The sequence below is a fragment of the Balaenoptera acutorostrata genome, chromosome 10, assembly GCF_949987535.1.
Source record: "Balaenoptera acutorostrata chromosome 10, mBalAcu1.1, whole genome shotgun sequence".
NCBI lineage: Eukaryota > Metazoa > Chordata > Mammalia > Artiodactyla > Balaenopteridae > Balaenoptera > Balaenoptera acutorostrata.
This window is the reverse complement of record NC_080073.1, coordinates 74,817,649-74,832,738: the sequence shown is the minus strand read 5'-3', so window position 1 is coordinate 74,832,738 and position 15,090 is coordinate 74,817,649. Positions and strand designations below refer to the sequence as shown.

Here is a 15,090-nt window from a genome sequence, read left to right as displayed (position 1 = left end):
GCGGAGGAGGAGGTGCCGCGCGTCGCCGAGGTGGCACCGGCGGCTCCGCCCCGGCGCTCTCGCAGGGCCCCTAGCTTTCCGCTTGGCCTGGCGGAAATGAGCGGCGGCTCCGGGCGGGCGGGCGACGGGCCCCCAGAGCTAGGCGGGAGGCGCCGCTGGTTGGGGACAGGCCCCGCCCTGCCAGGCCCCGGAGGCCGCAGACCTGCGCGCAGGCCGGGAGCAGACAGCGCCACGCCCCCAGGGCGTTCGATCCCGCGCGCCACGCCCCCCGCGGCCGCCTGTCCTGCGGAAACACGCCCCCTTTCGCCTCTCCGCCTCGACCCCTTCGGGGGGCCCAGGCGGGGCCCAAATCTCCGTCAGCGCCGCCGCCATAGTCTGCGCCGCGTCCTTAGCTCGGCGAAGGACAGGCCTCACGCCGGGACCCCCATCGACTTCTGAGGTGGCCACAGCCCCGCCGCGGCCCCCCGCCCCGAGCCCGGGTTTTCCTCCGCCCACTCGTCCACCGGGCCTCGCGCCCCCGATTCTGCCGCGCCTCGGGATTCTTGTTTATCTGGCCTAGCCCCCTCCCCCGCACCTTGCCGCGCGCCCCTGGCTTCTCCGGTCTTCGACCCCGGTCCTACAGGCCTCGCGCCCCTCACCCATCGGGTCTCCTGTACACCCTGTTCGGAGCCTCACGTCGCCCCCATTGGCCTTGCTGCTTAAGCGCCTCCAATCTCCGGCGCCTCCAGCCTACCAGCCCCTTCTCCCAGCCCGTCGCGCCCTGCGCCCTCACTCCACCACCAGGTCTCTGGGTCTTTTGCCCCTGCAGACTCACTCTCTGATGCTTCAATCATTGGAGCTAGCACCCCTTCCCATACTCACTCGGGGTCTCGATCCCTAACTCCCCAAAACACACACCCCTCTGGGCTTCGCATACACCCTTCTCAGGTCTGCTGCCGCCTGTCCCAGGGCCCTGGGATTCACTTTAATTCTAAGGCTGCCCTGCCTCCACTGTCCCCTTTCCTCTGCTCCAAACCAACTCGCTCCATGCTGCACTCAGGGCCTCGGACCCTCCTTTTAGCCCCCAAATTTTGAGTTCCTTCAGAACAAACACCCCAGTGTTCCTCTGCTTAGGCCTGGCCCCACCCAGCCTGCAGCAGGCAACTCCTGGGCCCTGCTTTACCCCACCCAGCCCGACAGCTGTTGCCACATTTGCTGTCCCAACTTCTGGGTGTCCTTGATTTTCTGACCTCCCCTCTCACTCTAGCTTGCCTATTCTCTTTTCCTTGTGTTGCTAGGTGCCAGGATGGTGGGGGAGCTCCGCTACAGGGAATTCAGGGTGCCCCTGGGGCCCGGCTTGCACGCCTATCCTGATGAGCTGATACGCCAGCGAGTGGGCCGTGATGGGCATCCTGAGTACCAGATCCGCTGGCTCATCCTCCGACGTGGGGATGACGGGGAAGGCAGTTCTAACCAAGTGGACTGCAAGGCTGAGCACATCCTGCTGTGGATGTCCAATGACGAGATCTATGCCAACTGCCACAAGATGCTGGGCGAAGATGGCCAGGTCATCGGGCCCTCCCAGGAGACAGCAGGGGAGGCTGGAGCCCTGGACAAATCTGTGCTGGGGGAGATGGAAACCGATGTGAAGTCTCTGATTCAGAGGGCCCTTCGGCAGCTGGAGGAATGTGAGGGCACCATCCCTCCCGCCCCTCTGCTTCACACTGTCCATGTGCTCAGCGCCTACGCAAGCATTGAGCCCCTCACGGGGGTCTTCAAAGACCCAAGGGTCCTGGACTTGCTCATGCACATGCTCAGTAGTCCCGATTATCAAATTCGCTGGAGCGCAGGCCGGATGATACAAGCCCTGGCTTCCCATGATGCTGGTGAGGGGCAGTGTGGGGAGGAAAGGGGAGCAGGAGAGGGACTGGATCAGCTTAGCGTCTCACAGGTCCCTGTGACAGAAGCCTCTGATCTCATCAGTACGTAAATGATTCTGTTGCCCTTGTCTTAGGATTGGAAGAAAAGGAGGCGGGAAGGTGAGTGTGGGCATCTCGGCAGAAAGGGGAGACTGAATCCTCAAGAACTTCCTATTAACTGTCTTCCTATGCAGAGGAAGAGTTTAGACTATTAGACTATTGCATATGAGACAGTGATAGCATAGGATAAGATAGTAAGTTTTGGCTTTTGAAGCAAATCAGCAAATCATGTCATTCTTAGTGTGTGGCAGCAAAAGGAGTGAGAGAGTAGAGCATCTAAGAGAGATGCCTGGGAAGGGCAAGGTTAGGGAGCCGTTACTGATTGGGGTGTGGGTTACAGGGACCCGGACCCAGATCCTTCTGTCACTGAGCCAGCAGGAGGCCATTGAGAAACACCTGGATTTTGACAGCCGCTGTGCTCTGCTGGCACTGTTTGCACAGGCCACGCTCTCTGAACATCCCATGTCTTTCGAGGGCATTCAGCTGCCACAGGTATTCTGTGGGGAGTGTTGGGAGGGAGCTGTGGACAAAATCTAGGGATCAGGCCTTTGCATCTGTCCACAGAGGACAGTGTGGAGAGAGGCACTAAAGCTGGAGCAAGGGGGACATAGGCCAAAGATTGTGTCCTACAGGTCCCAGGAAGGCTGCTCTTCTCCCTGGTGAAGCGCTATTTGCACGTCGCCTCCCTCCTGGATCAGTTGAATGACAGTGCTGTGGAACCAGGAGCCCAGAGCTCCACTCCCGAGGAATTGAGTGGGGAGAGGGGTCGGCTGGAGCTGGAGTTCAGCATGGCCATGGGCACCCTGATCTCGGAGCTGGTACAGGCCATGCGCTGGGACTGGGCCTCGAGCAGACAGGGGCCCTCGGCACGGCCCTCCTGTTCCATCTTCCAGCCCCAGCTGGCAGATGCAGGCCCAGGGCACCCACCCGCCCAGGCCCTGCCCTCCCTTAGGAGGTCAAGGCGGTTTCGCCCTCGCTCTGAGTTCGCAAGTGGCAATACCTACGCCTTGTACGTGCGGGATGCACTGCAGCCGGGGATGCGAGTGCGGATGCTGGACGATTACGAGGAGATCAGTGCCGGGGACGAGGGCGAGTTCCGGCAGAGCAACAATGGCGTGCCCCCTGTGCAGGTGAGCAAGAGCGCGGTGGTGGGCCACCGTTGGGGGTCTGTCTTGGGTGGGGCATAGCTGCGGCTTCAAGCTGGGGCCTCTGGCAGGCCATTCAAAGCGAAACCCCTCAGTAAGCTGGGTATGGTAAAAGGGGGTCAGCAATTGAGAGGGGAGCCGTTTGGAGGGCTGAGAAAATCTGCCTTTAGGAGACTCTGAGGTCAGGAGGACTCACTCCCAGGAAGAAGACTGATACAGCAAGACCATCCCAAAGGTCAAGTTCAGGAATGCAGTGTGGTTAAGGCCAGGAGGAAGTGTGGGGGCATAAGCCACCAAGGATAGGTGAGAGGAGACAGCCTGTTCTCATTTGGGGAAGGCATCCTTTGTGTGCGTGTACGTGTTCTCCATATACCACAGATTTTGTTCTTTAGAGGTTTTTCCAAACTTGGCCAGGTGGTCAGCCTGAGGGCTGTGAGGGCTGTGTGTCCTCATCATTGGGCCACAGCCAGTCATTAGGTGAGCTCTCTTCCCCTTCCCTCTCTTTTTTCCCATATGCCCCAGGTGTTGTGGGAGTCGACAGGCCGCACCTATTGGGTACACTGGCACATGCTGGAGATTCTGGGCTTTGAAGAAGACATCGAGGACGTGGTTGAGGCTGATGAGTACCAGGGGGCAGCGGTCAGTGGAGCTGTGGGTGTAGGTGAGCCCAGAGGGGAAGCAGGGATCAGCTCTGAGCAGAGGAGCGGTGGTCTGGCTGGGCGGGCAGTGACGTCCCTGTGCCCCTCTCATTTCCACAGCCCTGCCCTCCTGGCGGTGGAAGCCCATGGCAGAGCTCTACGCTGTGCCCTACGTGCTGCCTGAGGATGAGGACGCTGAGGAGAGTGAACACCTGAGCCAGGCCGAGTGGTGGGAGCTCCTTTTCTTCATCAAGAAGCTGGATGGACCTGACCATCAGGAGGTTCTCCAGATCCTCCAGGAGAACCTGGATGGGGAGGTAGAGCCGCCCAGAGACACACAGAGGTTGGAGGGCTGGACTGTGATAGAGCATTTGGAAGGCTCGGGACGGGAAGTGGAGGGTGATGGCATAAGGGCTGCAGGGGAGGGGTCTAGGATGTTTGGAGATGTTGGCGAGCTATTTGGGAGGAGCCCCCATGAGAGATTTGGGGTGGAGAAGGCGTATGCAGAACTCCTTTCCCCTGGCAAGTGCCTCTGGAGCCTCTGCACCAACAGAGCCGCCTGCAGTAAGAGCTTCTCCCCGATGACAGATTCTGGATGACGAGATCCTGGCTGAGCTGGCCGTGCCCATGGAGTTGGCCCAGGACCTGCTGCTGGCTCTGCCACAGCGACTCGATGACAGCACTCTCAGGGACCTGCTCAACTGCCGTGTCTACAGGAAATACGGGCCCGAGGCCCTGGCAGGGCAGCTGGCCTACCCATCCCTGCTGGAAGCCCAGGCCCAGCCTCAGGAATCAGCAGACGCAGCCACAGTGGAAGGTGGGGTGCCAAACAGACAGCAGCTCTGCACACTGGCCTCTGGGAGGGCATTAGCCCGGGAGGGATGTCTGTGCTGGTTTTTGTGCAATCCTCTCTGGAAAAGATGGCACTTTAGGAAGAATCTGAAATTTCGAGATAAGCAGTGAATGGAGAAGCAGACATTGTCCTCCCTCCAAAGTATGAAGGAGAGTGTCAAGTTAGAACATTGCAAGAAATTTGAAGCCTTGAAAGCCCTCACATTGAATTTTTTCTATTGTAGAGAGAAACATTATTGCATGCTTCCAGATATAGGGAAATGCTCTGCTATTTGCAGATAGGAAGCTCCTTTGCTATTTTAAGAATACAAAATAAAAAGTTTGTCATGAAGCTGTCTTAAAAGTACATTAAGAGATGCTATGAGATCCCCAAAACCTAGCGTTTAGGGGGAAAAAAATTTAAAATATTTTTAGGAGAAATGAGGAAACAAGTGTTGAGAGTTACGAATGTCTCTCCTTTTCTGATCCTTCACGTCACAAACAACGGCCAACTCTTGTGACTTCTCCTTTCCTGTAGCAAAAGAAGCCCCGACTCAGTGCCCCAACACTCCCCTGCAGCATCTGGTGGAGGGTTACGGTCTGGCTGGGAAAATCTTCCTGGATCTGGAGCGAGCCCTCAGCTCAGAGGGGCCCCGGGAAAGCGAGGTCAAGCCACTCCTGCTGCAACTGCAGCGGCAGCCCCAGCCCTTCCTCACGCTGATGCGGAGCCTCGATACTCCCGTGGCCAACAAGGCCCTGCACCTGGCTGTTCTGAGGTGAGGGGGTGGTGAGCAGCGGGGCTGGGCAGAGGGGTCTCTGAGGCTGGCTGCGTATCTCTCTCCTCCTGCCCCCTACTCCCCAGAATCCTGATGCGGCTGGTGGACTTTCCCGAGGCATTGCTGCTCCCCTGGCATGAGGCCATGGACGCCTGCATGGCCTGCCTGCGGTCCCCAGACACTGACCGAGAGGTACCCCTGCCCTGCCCTGGGGAGATGCTGAGAGGGGGAGGACGCCAGGCAGCTTCTGGCAAGGCAGACCCCCTGGGCGCGGCTCGAGAGGGCACCATGGAGCCTTTGTGCTCTTGGTTTGGGTTTCGTTTTTAAAATTGAATTGTATTTTTAAAAATAGGTCGTACGTTCACACAGTTCACAAATCAAAACAATATAACAAGGTAGAAACAAAATTCTCACTCCCACCTGAGTCCCTGTCCTCCCAATGCCACCCACATGCCCCTTATTGGTAACCATTTGTATTAATTTATGTATCTTTCCTGTGTTTCATTATGCAAATATAACCCAAACGTGTGATCCTATTTGCCATCTCCTTTGTTACATAAAGGATATCTATATTACATTAAGAGCCTCAGTGGCTCCTGTTTGGCTGGGCCTGTGAAGGGAAGGGGGGTGAAGGAGGCAGAGGGGACCATCACATCCCAGAGTCCCCTGCCACAGAGCGCTCCTGGGCACAGAAGACTCGGGAAGCGGTCAGAGAAATAGGGTCATGGAGGCAGCGGGTGTCTGCAGCACACACCTTTGGTGGCTACCCAGATTTTAGCTCTGTGGTGGGCTTACTGAGTGTCCACATATATATCTGGTCCTTCTCGGCCCCCTCTTTGCCGTCAGGTGTCTGTGCTTGGGGGCTGAGCATCTCATAACACAGCCCCACAGCTGGTTCTTGGGACAGCTGGGCCTGAAAAGAAACAACCGGGATGCCCCCTGCGCCTATTGCCAGTGTAATCAGTAGTCAAGAGCCCCAGGGTCCAGGGCACCCCTTGGCTTTTCCATTGCAGTTTGTTTGGTTCTCTAATCCCACCGAGCCCTCGTGTCTCCTCATCCTTGTCTTTTTACTTCCTCACTCTGTTAACTGCAGTAGCCCTGGCACCCAGCACACAGTAGGTGTGTAGTCAGTACTACTGAAGACGCTTGTGGTCTGTCCCCTTTATTCACCTCCCCCTGCCTCCTTCCCAGGTGCTCCAGGAGCTGATCCTCTTTCTGCACCACCTGGCCTCGGTGAGCAGGGACTATGCCGTGGTGCTGAATCAGCTGGGAGCCCGAGATGCCATCTCCAAAGCCCTGGAAAAGCACCTGGGAAAGCTGGAGCTGGCTCAGGAGCTGCGGGACATGGTGTTCAAGTGTGAGAAGCATGCCCACCTCTACCGGAAACTCACCACCAACATCCTAGGAGGCTGTATCCAGGTCAGGAGGAAGGGCAGGGGGAAGCCTGTGGGTTCACAGCTGGGTAAGCGTATGAAACCCAAGCAGTGGCAGGGGAAGGGGGTGTGTTCCTGAAGTTGGAAGGCAGGTGAATCTAGGGAATCTGGGGCCGTTTGTTCCTGGCCCCGCCTTCCCAGCTGGTCCTTCTCTGCCAGTGTTACGGAGTTAGTCCCGCTGCTGCTGGGGTTTTTCCTCCACGTGTGTTTCCATGTCCCTGCCCCCTCCCCGTACCTCTTCTCTCCGATGTCTGGGCTGCAGATGGTGCTGGGCCAGATCGAAGACCACAGACGAACGCACCGCCCCATCAACATCCCCTTCTTTGACGTGTTCCTCAGATACCTGTGCCAGGGTTCGTGCCTGTCCCCCCGTCACCCCGCGTCCCCACACCTCAGTCTGTTTTCCCTCCACACCTGCCAGGGCTGTGACCGCCACCCCTTCCCGCTTGCCCGCAGGCTCCAGCGTGGAGGTGAAGGAGGACAAGTGCTGGGAGAAGGTGGAGGTGTCCTCCAACCCGCACCGGGCCAGCAAACTGACGGACCGCAACCCCAAGACCTACTGGGAGTCCAGCGGCAGTGCCGGCTCCCACTACATCACACTACACATGCACCAGGGCGTCCTCGCCAGGTAACGCGCTCCATGCCTGTGCCTAGACACACACCCACGCTGTCCCGTGACTTCCCTGCCGTTTGTCTTGGGGAAGCACCCACACCCCCCTGAAGGTGACCAGCGTCCCCTTGGCTGTGTCTGTGAGGACACGACTGGATCCGGTTCCGATTGGTCCCTCTGCCCCGCTCCCAGGCAGCTGGCTCTGCTGGTGGCTGGCGAAGACTCAAGCTACATGCCAGCCAGGGTGGTGGTGTTCGGGGGCGACAGCGCCACCTCCCTTAACACGGAACTCAACTCGGTAGGGACCCCTGTGCCATTAGGCCACCCCTCAAGGGATCCACCCTCCTGCCCAGACCCCTAAATGCCTATATTCCTCCCTGCTTTGAGCCCCATAGTAGATGAAGTCCATCCCTGTGCCCGTGTGACAGCATCAGGCCCTGAGCAGTGAGGGTGGCATTAGGACCCCTCGGTCAGGACCCCGCACACCCCAGAGTTGGGGGAGGGAGGGACACAGCAGGCAACGGGAGCAGACTAGGGTTCTTTCAGCACTCCCATCCACACACGTGACGGCGCTCTCTGCCTGCCACCCCCTTGCCACCAGGTGAACGTGATGCCCTCTGCCAGCCGGGTGGTCCTCCTGGAGAACCTGAACCGCTTCTGGCCAGTCATCCAGATCCGCATAAAGCGCTGCCAGCAGGTGGGGCCGAGGGAGAGGGGCAGCCGTGGGCACGAGGCTCTGCGGCCTGTAACTGTTGCAGGTCTTGGGCCACCTCTCCAGCCCCTCCTGAGGAGGGTATGGGGCCGGTGGAAATGGGCCTTTGCACGTTGCAGGGCGGCATCGACACGCGCATTCGGGGATTAGAGGTCCTGGGCCCCAAACCCACGTTCTGGCCGGTGTTCCGGGAGCAGCTGTGTCGCCACACACGCCTCTTCTACATGGTCAGGGCGCAGGCTTGGAGCCAGGACATCGCGGAGGACCGCAGGAGCCTCCTGTCCCTGAGCTCTAGGTGTGTGTGAGTGCGTGTGTACCTGTGTGCATGAGAGGGGTAGCTGGCGATCTTGGGCTGGTGGACACGGGAGTCACTTAGGCCTCCAGCCCCCAACACCTTCCTCCCCACTCTTCTCCCCAGACTCAACGGGGCTCTACGTCAGGAGCAGAATTTTGCCGATCGCTTCCTCCCAGACAGTGAAGCTGCCCGAGCCCTGGGCAAGACCTGCTGGGAGGCCCTGGTCAGCCCCCTGGTGCAGAACATCACCTCCCCCGGTAACTGTCCCTGCCCTTGGCCCCTTTACTGTCCCGTTGCTCGGCCCTGCTCATCAGCCCCTTCTTGCTCTAACCTAGAGCCACCTGCGTTATGCTCTTGGCCCTTTGGATACCTGCGTTCATTCAGTACCCCCAAGCCCCCTTTTCACAGCCCAGGGCCCGCCTCGTTTCCCGTGTCTCCTGGCTGCCAGCTGACACCACGTGGTCAGGCGGGACCTTGCTACCTCCCTTGCCGTATCGTTCTGTCCTGCTGCTCTTTCTTGGCACTCCTGTCCAGCCCAGCTTCCCCACTGCCCTGGAGACACGCCCTGCCTTGGCTTGTTTTTCCCCTGCCTCCAGATGAGGATGGTGTCAGCCCGCTGGGCTGGTTGCTGGACCAGTACCTGGAGTGTCGGGAGGCTGCCCACAACCCGCAGAGCCGCGCAGCAGCTTTCTCCTCACGGGTGCGCCGCCTCACCCACCTGCTGGTGCACGTGGAGCCCTGCGAGGCAGCCCCTCCGGTGGTGGCCGCTCCTCGGCCCAGTGAGTGCTGGGGGCTCAGGCGGGAGCTCGGTTGGGGGCCTTCCCTCCCCCAACTCACATACTACAGGCGTCTTTCCCTCCTCAGTCTCCCCTCCCTGCATGCTCAGCCTGTTCATCTTCTGGTTTGTGTCACCCCCACCTGGGAGCATCATTTTGGGTGGCAGAATGTCAGGAAAGAACCCCAGGCTCACCCTCGAATGGGGACCCAGGAGCTGAGGGCTGCCACCGCCTTGCCTCTGCCCCTTCCCCTGTCTCCACAGAGGGCAGAAACAGAAGCCATGACTGGAGCTCCCTGGCCACCCGGGGGCTTCCCAGCAGCATCATGAGAAACCTGACCCGCTGCTGGCGGGCAGTGGTGGAGGAGCAGGTGGGCAGGAGTGGCAGAGGGGGGGGTGGGGAGGGAGGGCAGAACTGTGCCGTTGGTTTGTTGGGTTGCCCTTCACATTGCCGCCCCTTCCCACCCTCCAGGTCAACAGTTTTCTGACCTCCCACTGGCGGGATGATGACTTTGTGCCCCGCTACTGTGAACACTTTAATAATCTGCAGAAGTCAAGCTCCGAGCTGTTTGGGCCACGGGCAGCCTTCTTGCTGGCGCTGCAGAACGGCTGTGCCAGTGCCCTGCTGAAGCTCCCTTTCCTCAGAGCTGCCCACGTAAGCCTCCCATCCTCTCCCCCCCTGGGGCCTCTCCCCCTAAACTCTCCCTTTCCCTCCTCAGAATGGCCCACCCTTCCATTCCCATTCAACAAGGAGCATGTACAATACTAATATAGAACCATGTTATCAAAAATTCAAAAAAACAGGAATACCCTGGTGGTCCAGTGGTTAGGACTCTGCGCTTTCACTGCTGTGGGCCCAGGTTCCATCCCTGGTCGGGGAACTAAGATCCCATAAGCCATGCCCACAGCCCCCCCCCCCCCAAAAAATAAAAGGTAAGATAAAAGAAAGAAATGACCCGCTTTGTACCATCCTAATACATCTCAGCATACTTTCTTCTACTTGTGTGCTTCATTTCACATAGTTTACTCACAAGTAGCTAAAATGCTTTATTCTGTTTTCTTTTGACCCTTACATGAAAAGCCATTTTCAGTGTTGCTGTTTGTCTTCAAACTTTTGTATAAATTCCATCCAATAGATGTATCGATACTATAATTTACTCCACCATTCCTGTCATTCCACAAATATTTAATAAGCACTTAAAATGTGTCAGGCACTGAGATAAGAGCTGAAGATAGACGAAATCCCTTCCCTCAAAGTTTACAGTCTGCTAGAGAAGATGGACAATTAAGCAGAGTGCCCTGGTAAGCAGAGAACAGCGAAGTGGGAGCCAGAAGCATGGCTGTAACAACGTGGTGTGACCATCTTTGTGCACATAACTTACAGGCATACCTCCTTTTATTGCTCTTCGCTTTACTGTGCTTTGCGAATAATGCATTTTTTGCAAATTGAAGGTTTGTGGCAACCCTGTGTTGTCAGGTGATGGTCAGCATTTCTTAGCAATAAAGTATTGTTTAATTAAGGTATGTACACTGTCTTTTAGGCATAATGCTATTGCACACTTAATAGACTATGGTATAACGTAAACATCCTTTTGTATGCGCTGGGAAACCAGAAAATTTGCGTGACTTGCTTTATTATGATGGCAAACCCGCCATATCTCTGAGGTGTGCTTGTGTCTCCTTGCATTGAGTTACTATTGTTAGTTTGATTCTAGACATGATAAATGTGAAAAAAACAGTTTTCATCATTTTAGTATTGTTAACGTACACAGTTAATGATTTTATAAGAGTTCTATAAAATCCCTGACCAGTTGATGAACCTGCTGGCCATTCATATCTCCTTCCTCAGACCCTCCCCCTGCTCCCACTCACCTCCTCCGTTCTCTCCTTCATAGTTTTCCTGTGCTCTCCCCACTTCCCAGGTAAGCGAGCAGTTTGCACGGCACATCGACCAGCGGATCCAGGGCAGCCGGATCGGTGGGGCCCGGGGGATGGAGATGCTGGCCCAACTGCAGCGATGCCTGGAAACCGTCCTGATCTTCTCTGGCCTGGAGATTGCCACCACTTTCGAGCATTACTACCAGTGAGTGTGGACCAAGGGAGTGGGAGGTGGGGGGAGGCAGGATGACGGGCAGGGCCAGCCCTCGGGGCTGGAAGGCCGGGGTCCCAGCAGGCTGGAGTCCCGGAGCGGCGGGGGTGGGGGGGGGGGCCATGCCGAGCACCCACACTGAGGCTCGGCCTGGGCTGTGCACGCTGCAGGCACTACATGGCGGACCGTCTCCTGAGCGTGGGCTCGAGCTGGCTGGAGGGGGCCGTGCTGGAGCAGATCGGCCCCTGCTTCCCCAACCGCCTCCCCCAGCAGATGTTGCGGAGCCTGAGCACCTCGGAGGAGCTGCAGCGCCAGTTCCACGTGTACCAGCTCCAGCGGCTTGATCAGGAACTCCTGAAGCTGGAGGACACAGAGAAGAAAATACAGGTGGGCGCTGGGGAAGGGAATTAGCAAGTGGGAGGGTGGGAGGCACAGAGAGAGGCATGGGGCAGACCAGAGGAGCCACTGGCTTTGGGGCGCCCTGTGTTCCGTCGTCTTCAGGTGAGCCACGAGGCCAGTGGCAGGGGGCACGAGAGAGGGACCGGAGAGGAAGCTGAGCTGGAAGCTGGGGCAGCATTGGCGGCCGGCGGGGCGGCTGAGGAGGAGGATGAGAACGAGGACCTTTACTATGAAGGGGCGATGCCAGAAGTGTCTGTGCTCGTCCTGTCACCACGCTGCTGGCCCACTGCCTCCATCTGCCACACGCTCAACCCCAGAACCTGCCTGCCTGCCTACCTGAGGGGCACCTTGAACCGATACTCCAACTTCTACAACAAGAGTGAGCAGCTGGCCGAGAGAACTGGGGGCTGGGACACTGGGAAAGAACCTGGGCTTGGGGGTGGCCCCTGGGGCTGGCAGCCTTCACGGGATAGATTTGAGGAAAAGGGCAGGAGCTTAGGTTTGGGGTGGGGCTACAGGTGCCAGATCCCCAGCCTGTTGTCTTTTCTGTCTTTAAAATAAGACCCAGGACTCCCTTTGTGGGTGGTGGGGAGGATGGAGGCAGGAGGCACCTGAGACCACCAGAGAGTGGTGGGTGTCTCGTTCCTGGTCAGTCATCGTAACCTAAGCTCCCCAGTGGGGGCTGATCCTGGGCTGGGCAGCGACAAAGGGGGGGGGTGAGACTTAGACCCTGCCCTCAGGGAGCTCCTACACTACTGGGGGAGACGTTTCTAGTTTGATGAGAGCCCCAATCCTTCCTCACTTCGTGGTTTTGTCTCCCTTAAAAATTGGGGAACTCCTCGAAGGCACTGATCACAGCCTGCCTGACACAGGTGGGCTCCCCTTACCCAGGAGGCAGACACAGAGAGGACCGAGCTCTGGAAGCTCAGACCAGGAACCACAGTGTCCAGAAACACTGGGCCCCAGACTCTGCAGAGATTAACGGGGACAAAGCTCCACCGATGGTGCGTCCTCACCAGCCCCCCTGACTCCCTCCTCCTCCCTGACACTCAGGTCAGAGCTACCCTGCCCTAGAGCAGGCCCCGCAGAGGCGACTGCAGTGGACGTGGCTGGGCCGGGCTGAGCTGCAGTTCGGGGACCAGACGCTGCACGTGTCCACCGTGCAGATGTGGCTGCTGCTGCATCTCAATGAGCTGAAGGTGGCCCAGCCCCTCACGCCTCCCTGCGCTCTCCCACCTGTCCCTCCTTTTCCTCCCCTCCACCCTCTCTGCTCCAGCTCCTGGGGAGGCCCTGACGCTCCCCTCCTCTTCCTAAGGCGGTCTCCGTGGAGAGTTTGCTGGCGCTCTCGGGGCTCTCTCCAGATGTGCTGAATCAGGCAGTTGGGCCCCTTACCTCTTCAAGGGGCCCCCTGGACCTTCACGAGACAAAGGATGCCCCAGGAGGTCTGTACTTAGGGCCCCGGGGCCTCTGCTCTGAGCTGGAGCCAGCCTCCTCGAGGGCCCCCCACAAGTGACCAGCCCTTTATTTCAGGGGTGCTCAAGATTCGAGATGGTAGCGAGGAACCCAGGCCTCGGAGGGGCAACGTGTGGCTCATCCCAGCTCAGACATACCTGAAAGCTGAGGACGAAGAGGGCCGGAACTTGGAGAAGAGACGGAACCTTCTCAACTGCCTCATTGTCCGAATCCTCAAGGCCCACGGGGACGAGGGCCTGCACATTGACCAGCTTGTCTGCCGGGTAGGCGGGGGTGGGCGTTGGGTGAGGAGGCTTTGCCGGGGGCAGGGGGCAGTCCACAGGAGGAGATGGATCCACATTTGAAGTTTCTGGCTCACTGTAGAGCCTGTAGTGGGTGAGGAGTGGGGTTGGGGTGCCCTTCATGGCTTCACTGTCCTGGGGCTGGGAGCTAGAGGTGCTGTAAGCTGGGCGTCTCTGACGTATCGTTTCCCCTCCCCGCTCCATACCAGGTGCTGGAGGCTTGGCAGAAGGGCCCATGTCCTCCCAGGGGCTTGGTCAGCAGCCTTGGCAGGGGGTCCACCTGCAGCAGTGCTGATGTCCTCTCCTGTGTCTTGCACCTCCTGGGCAAGGGCACAGTGAGACGCCAGGATGACCGGCCCCAGATGCTGTCCTATGCTGTCCCCGTGACTGTGATGGAGCCTCACACTGAGTCCCTGAACCCCGGCTCCTCAGGCCCAAACCCACCCCTCACCTTCCACACCCTGCAGATTCGCTCCCGGGGCGTGCCCTATGCCTCCTGCACAAGCACCCAGAGCTTCTCTACCTTCCGGTAGCCCTGGACACGGGCTCAGGGTTATGTAGGGCGGCGCTTTCTACAGAATAAAATGCAGCAGTTTGATTACTTGACGTGTGTGGTGACTGCTAGGGAGCTGACAGGGACAGGGGCTTTCCTGGCTGAAAGGGGAGAAGAGCCCTGCGCCCTGAGGCAGTCTTATGCTGTGCCAGGAGTCTCTCTTCGGGTGAGGATGGCAGGCTGGGGAGAGGGGGAGAGGGAGTCGGGTGTGACTGAGCATCCCCCTCCTGGCCGGGGGACTAAGTGGACTCCGGAGATGGGTCTTCTCGGAGGGTATGTGGTCATAAGTGCTTTCACCTTGGCAGGGTGGAGATTCAAGCCCATATTGCCACGCGCTGGATGGCTTGCAACTTCGGCAGATCATCCAGCAGGGCTCCATTTCACTTGTTTGTGGAATTGGACAGTCACTGTAGGACTCTGATGTGTGGGAGCCTTTGACACGGTGAAGGCTTTGCCACCAAGTCCCTCTTCTGGCCACCACACTCAGCAGTGTGGTGCACGGCGCCGTCCCGAGGTAAGGCTGACAAGGGGACTGTGAGGTAAAGGACCCTTGTGGCCACTACAGGCACCCAGGACCTTAATGTGTTCCCCACGGACCCTCTAGGGTCTGGGTTAGAAGCCAACCTAGAAGGATCTGCAGCTCCCACGGGCTCCTCCTCTTTGCCCCTCTCTACTCCCCTGCCTCTGCCCTCCTCTGGCTGTGCAGAGCTGCACACTGTCGCCAGAGCTGGACCCCAGCTAGCTCCAGAGGCAGGCCCGTTGCTCTGTGCTGCGGGGTAGAGCTGTGTGTCTGGGCAGGGCTCTTAGCGCAGGAGGGAAGGAGTGACCCAGGCGTCCTGAATCCATGACTAGGTGACTAGGAGAAAGCTACAGAAGAGTCAGGTGGTGGGAGAGGGCACAGAGGCCGGAGGGAACTGGGTGCCACCCAGGACTGACATTTGGAATAGAATCTGTAAGGGAAAAAGCAGCCAGGGCTTGGGAGTCAGGATGCCCAGGATGAGGCAGCAAAGCTAAGTGTGGACACAGCAGGCCCCTGCTTGCTTTGCACTGTGGTGGCCCTATGGTGCCGTTCGTGGTTCTCACAGCAGAACCGTCCTGTTGGTCCGTGCTATTCTGAGGCAG

General features: G+C 58.4%; 1 protein-coding gene across 5 annotated transcripts; it reads left to right on the top strand.

Moving 5' to 3' along the window:
* Positions 1 to 133: 133 nt before the first annotated feature.
* Positions 134 to 14,565, top strand: CUL7 (cullin 7). 5 transcript variants are annotated; one of them, XM_057555555.1, is made up of 26 exons: positions 137 to 439; positions 1,278 to 1,865; positions 2,299 to 2,450; positions 2,591 to 3,088; positions 3,626 to 3,764; positions 3,862 to 4,058; positions 4,330 to 4,558; positions 5,111 to 5,348; positions 5,435 to 5,540; positions 6,540 to 6,767; positions 7,044 to 7,134; positions 7,238 to 7,409; positions 7,584 to 7,689; positions 7,993 to 8,088; positions 8,223 to 8,398; positions 8,522 to 8,655; positions 8,995 to 9,177; positions 9,438 to 9,544; positions 9,646 to 9,828; positions 11,096 to 11,256; positions 11,433 to 11,649; positions 11,764 to 12,040; positions 12,715 to 12,860; positions 12,977 to 13,103; positions 13,192 to 13,397; positions 14,274 to 14,565. In XM_057555555.1, exons 2-26 carry the CDS (start codon positions 1,286 to 1,288, stop codon positions 14,379 to 14,381), a joined length of 4,857 nt encoding a protein of 1,618 aa, XP_057411538.1. In that variant the 5' UTR covers positions 137 to 439; positions 1,278 to 1,285; the 3' UTR covers positions 14,382 to 14,565. The 5 variants fall into 5 exon arrangements, with proteins under 5 accessions (XP_057411539.1, XP_057411538.1, XP_057411537.1 ...); XM_057555554.1 differs by lacking the exon at positions 14,274 to 14,565 and adding an exon at positions 13,625 to 14,016 and having other exon boundaries at positions 1,278 to 1,667; XM_057555552.1 differs by lacking the exon at positions 14,274 to 14,565 and adding an exon at positions 13,625 to 14,016 and having other exon boundaries at positions 138 to 439.
* The last annotated feature ends 525 nt before the right edge of the window (positions 14,566 to 15,090 follow it).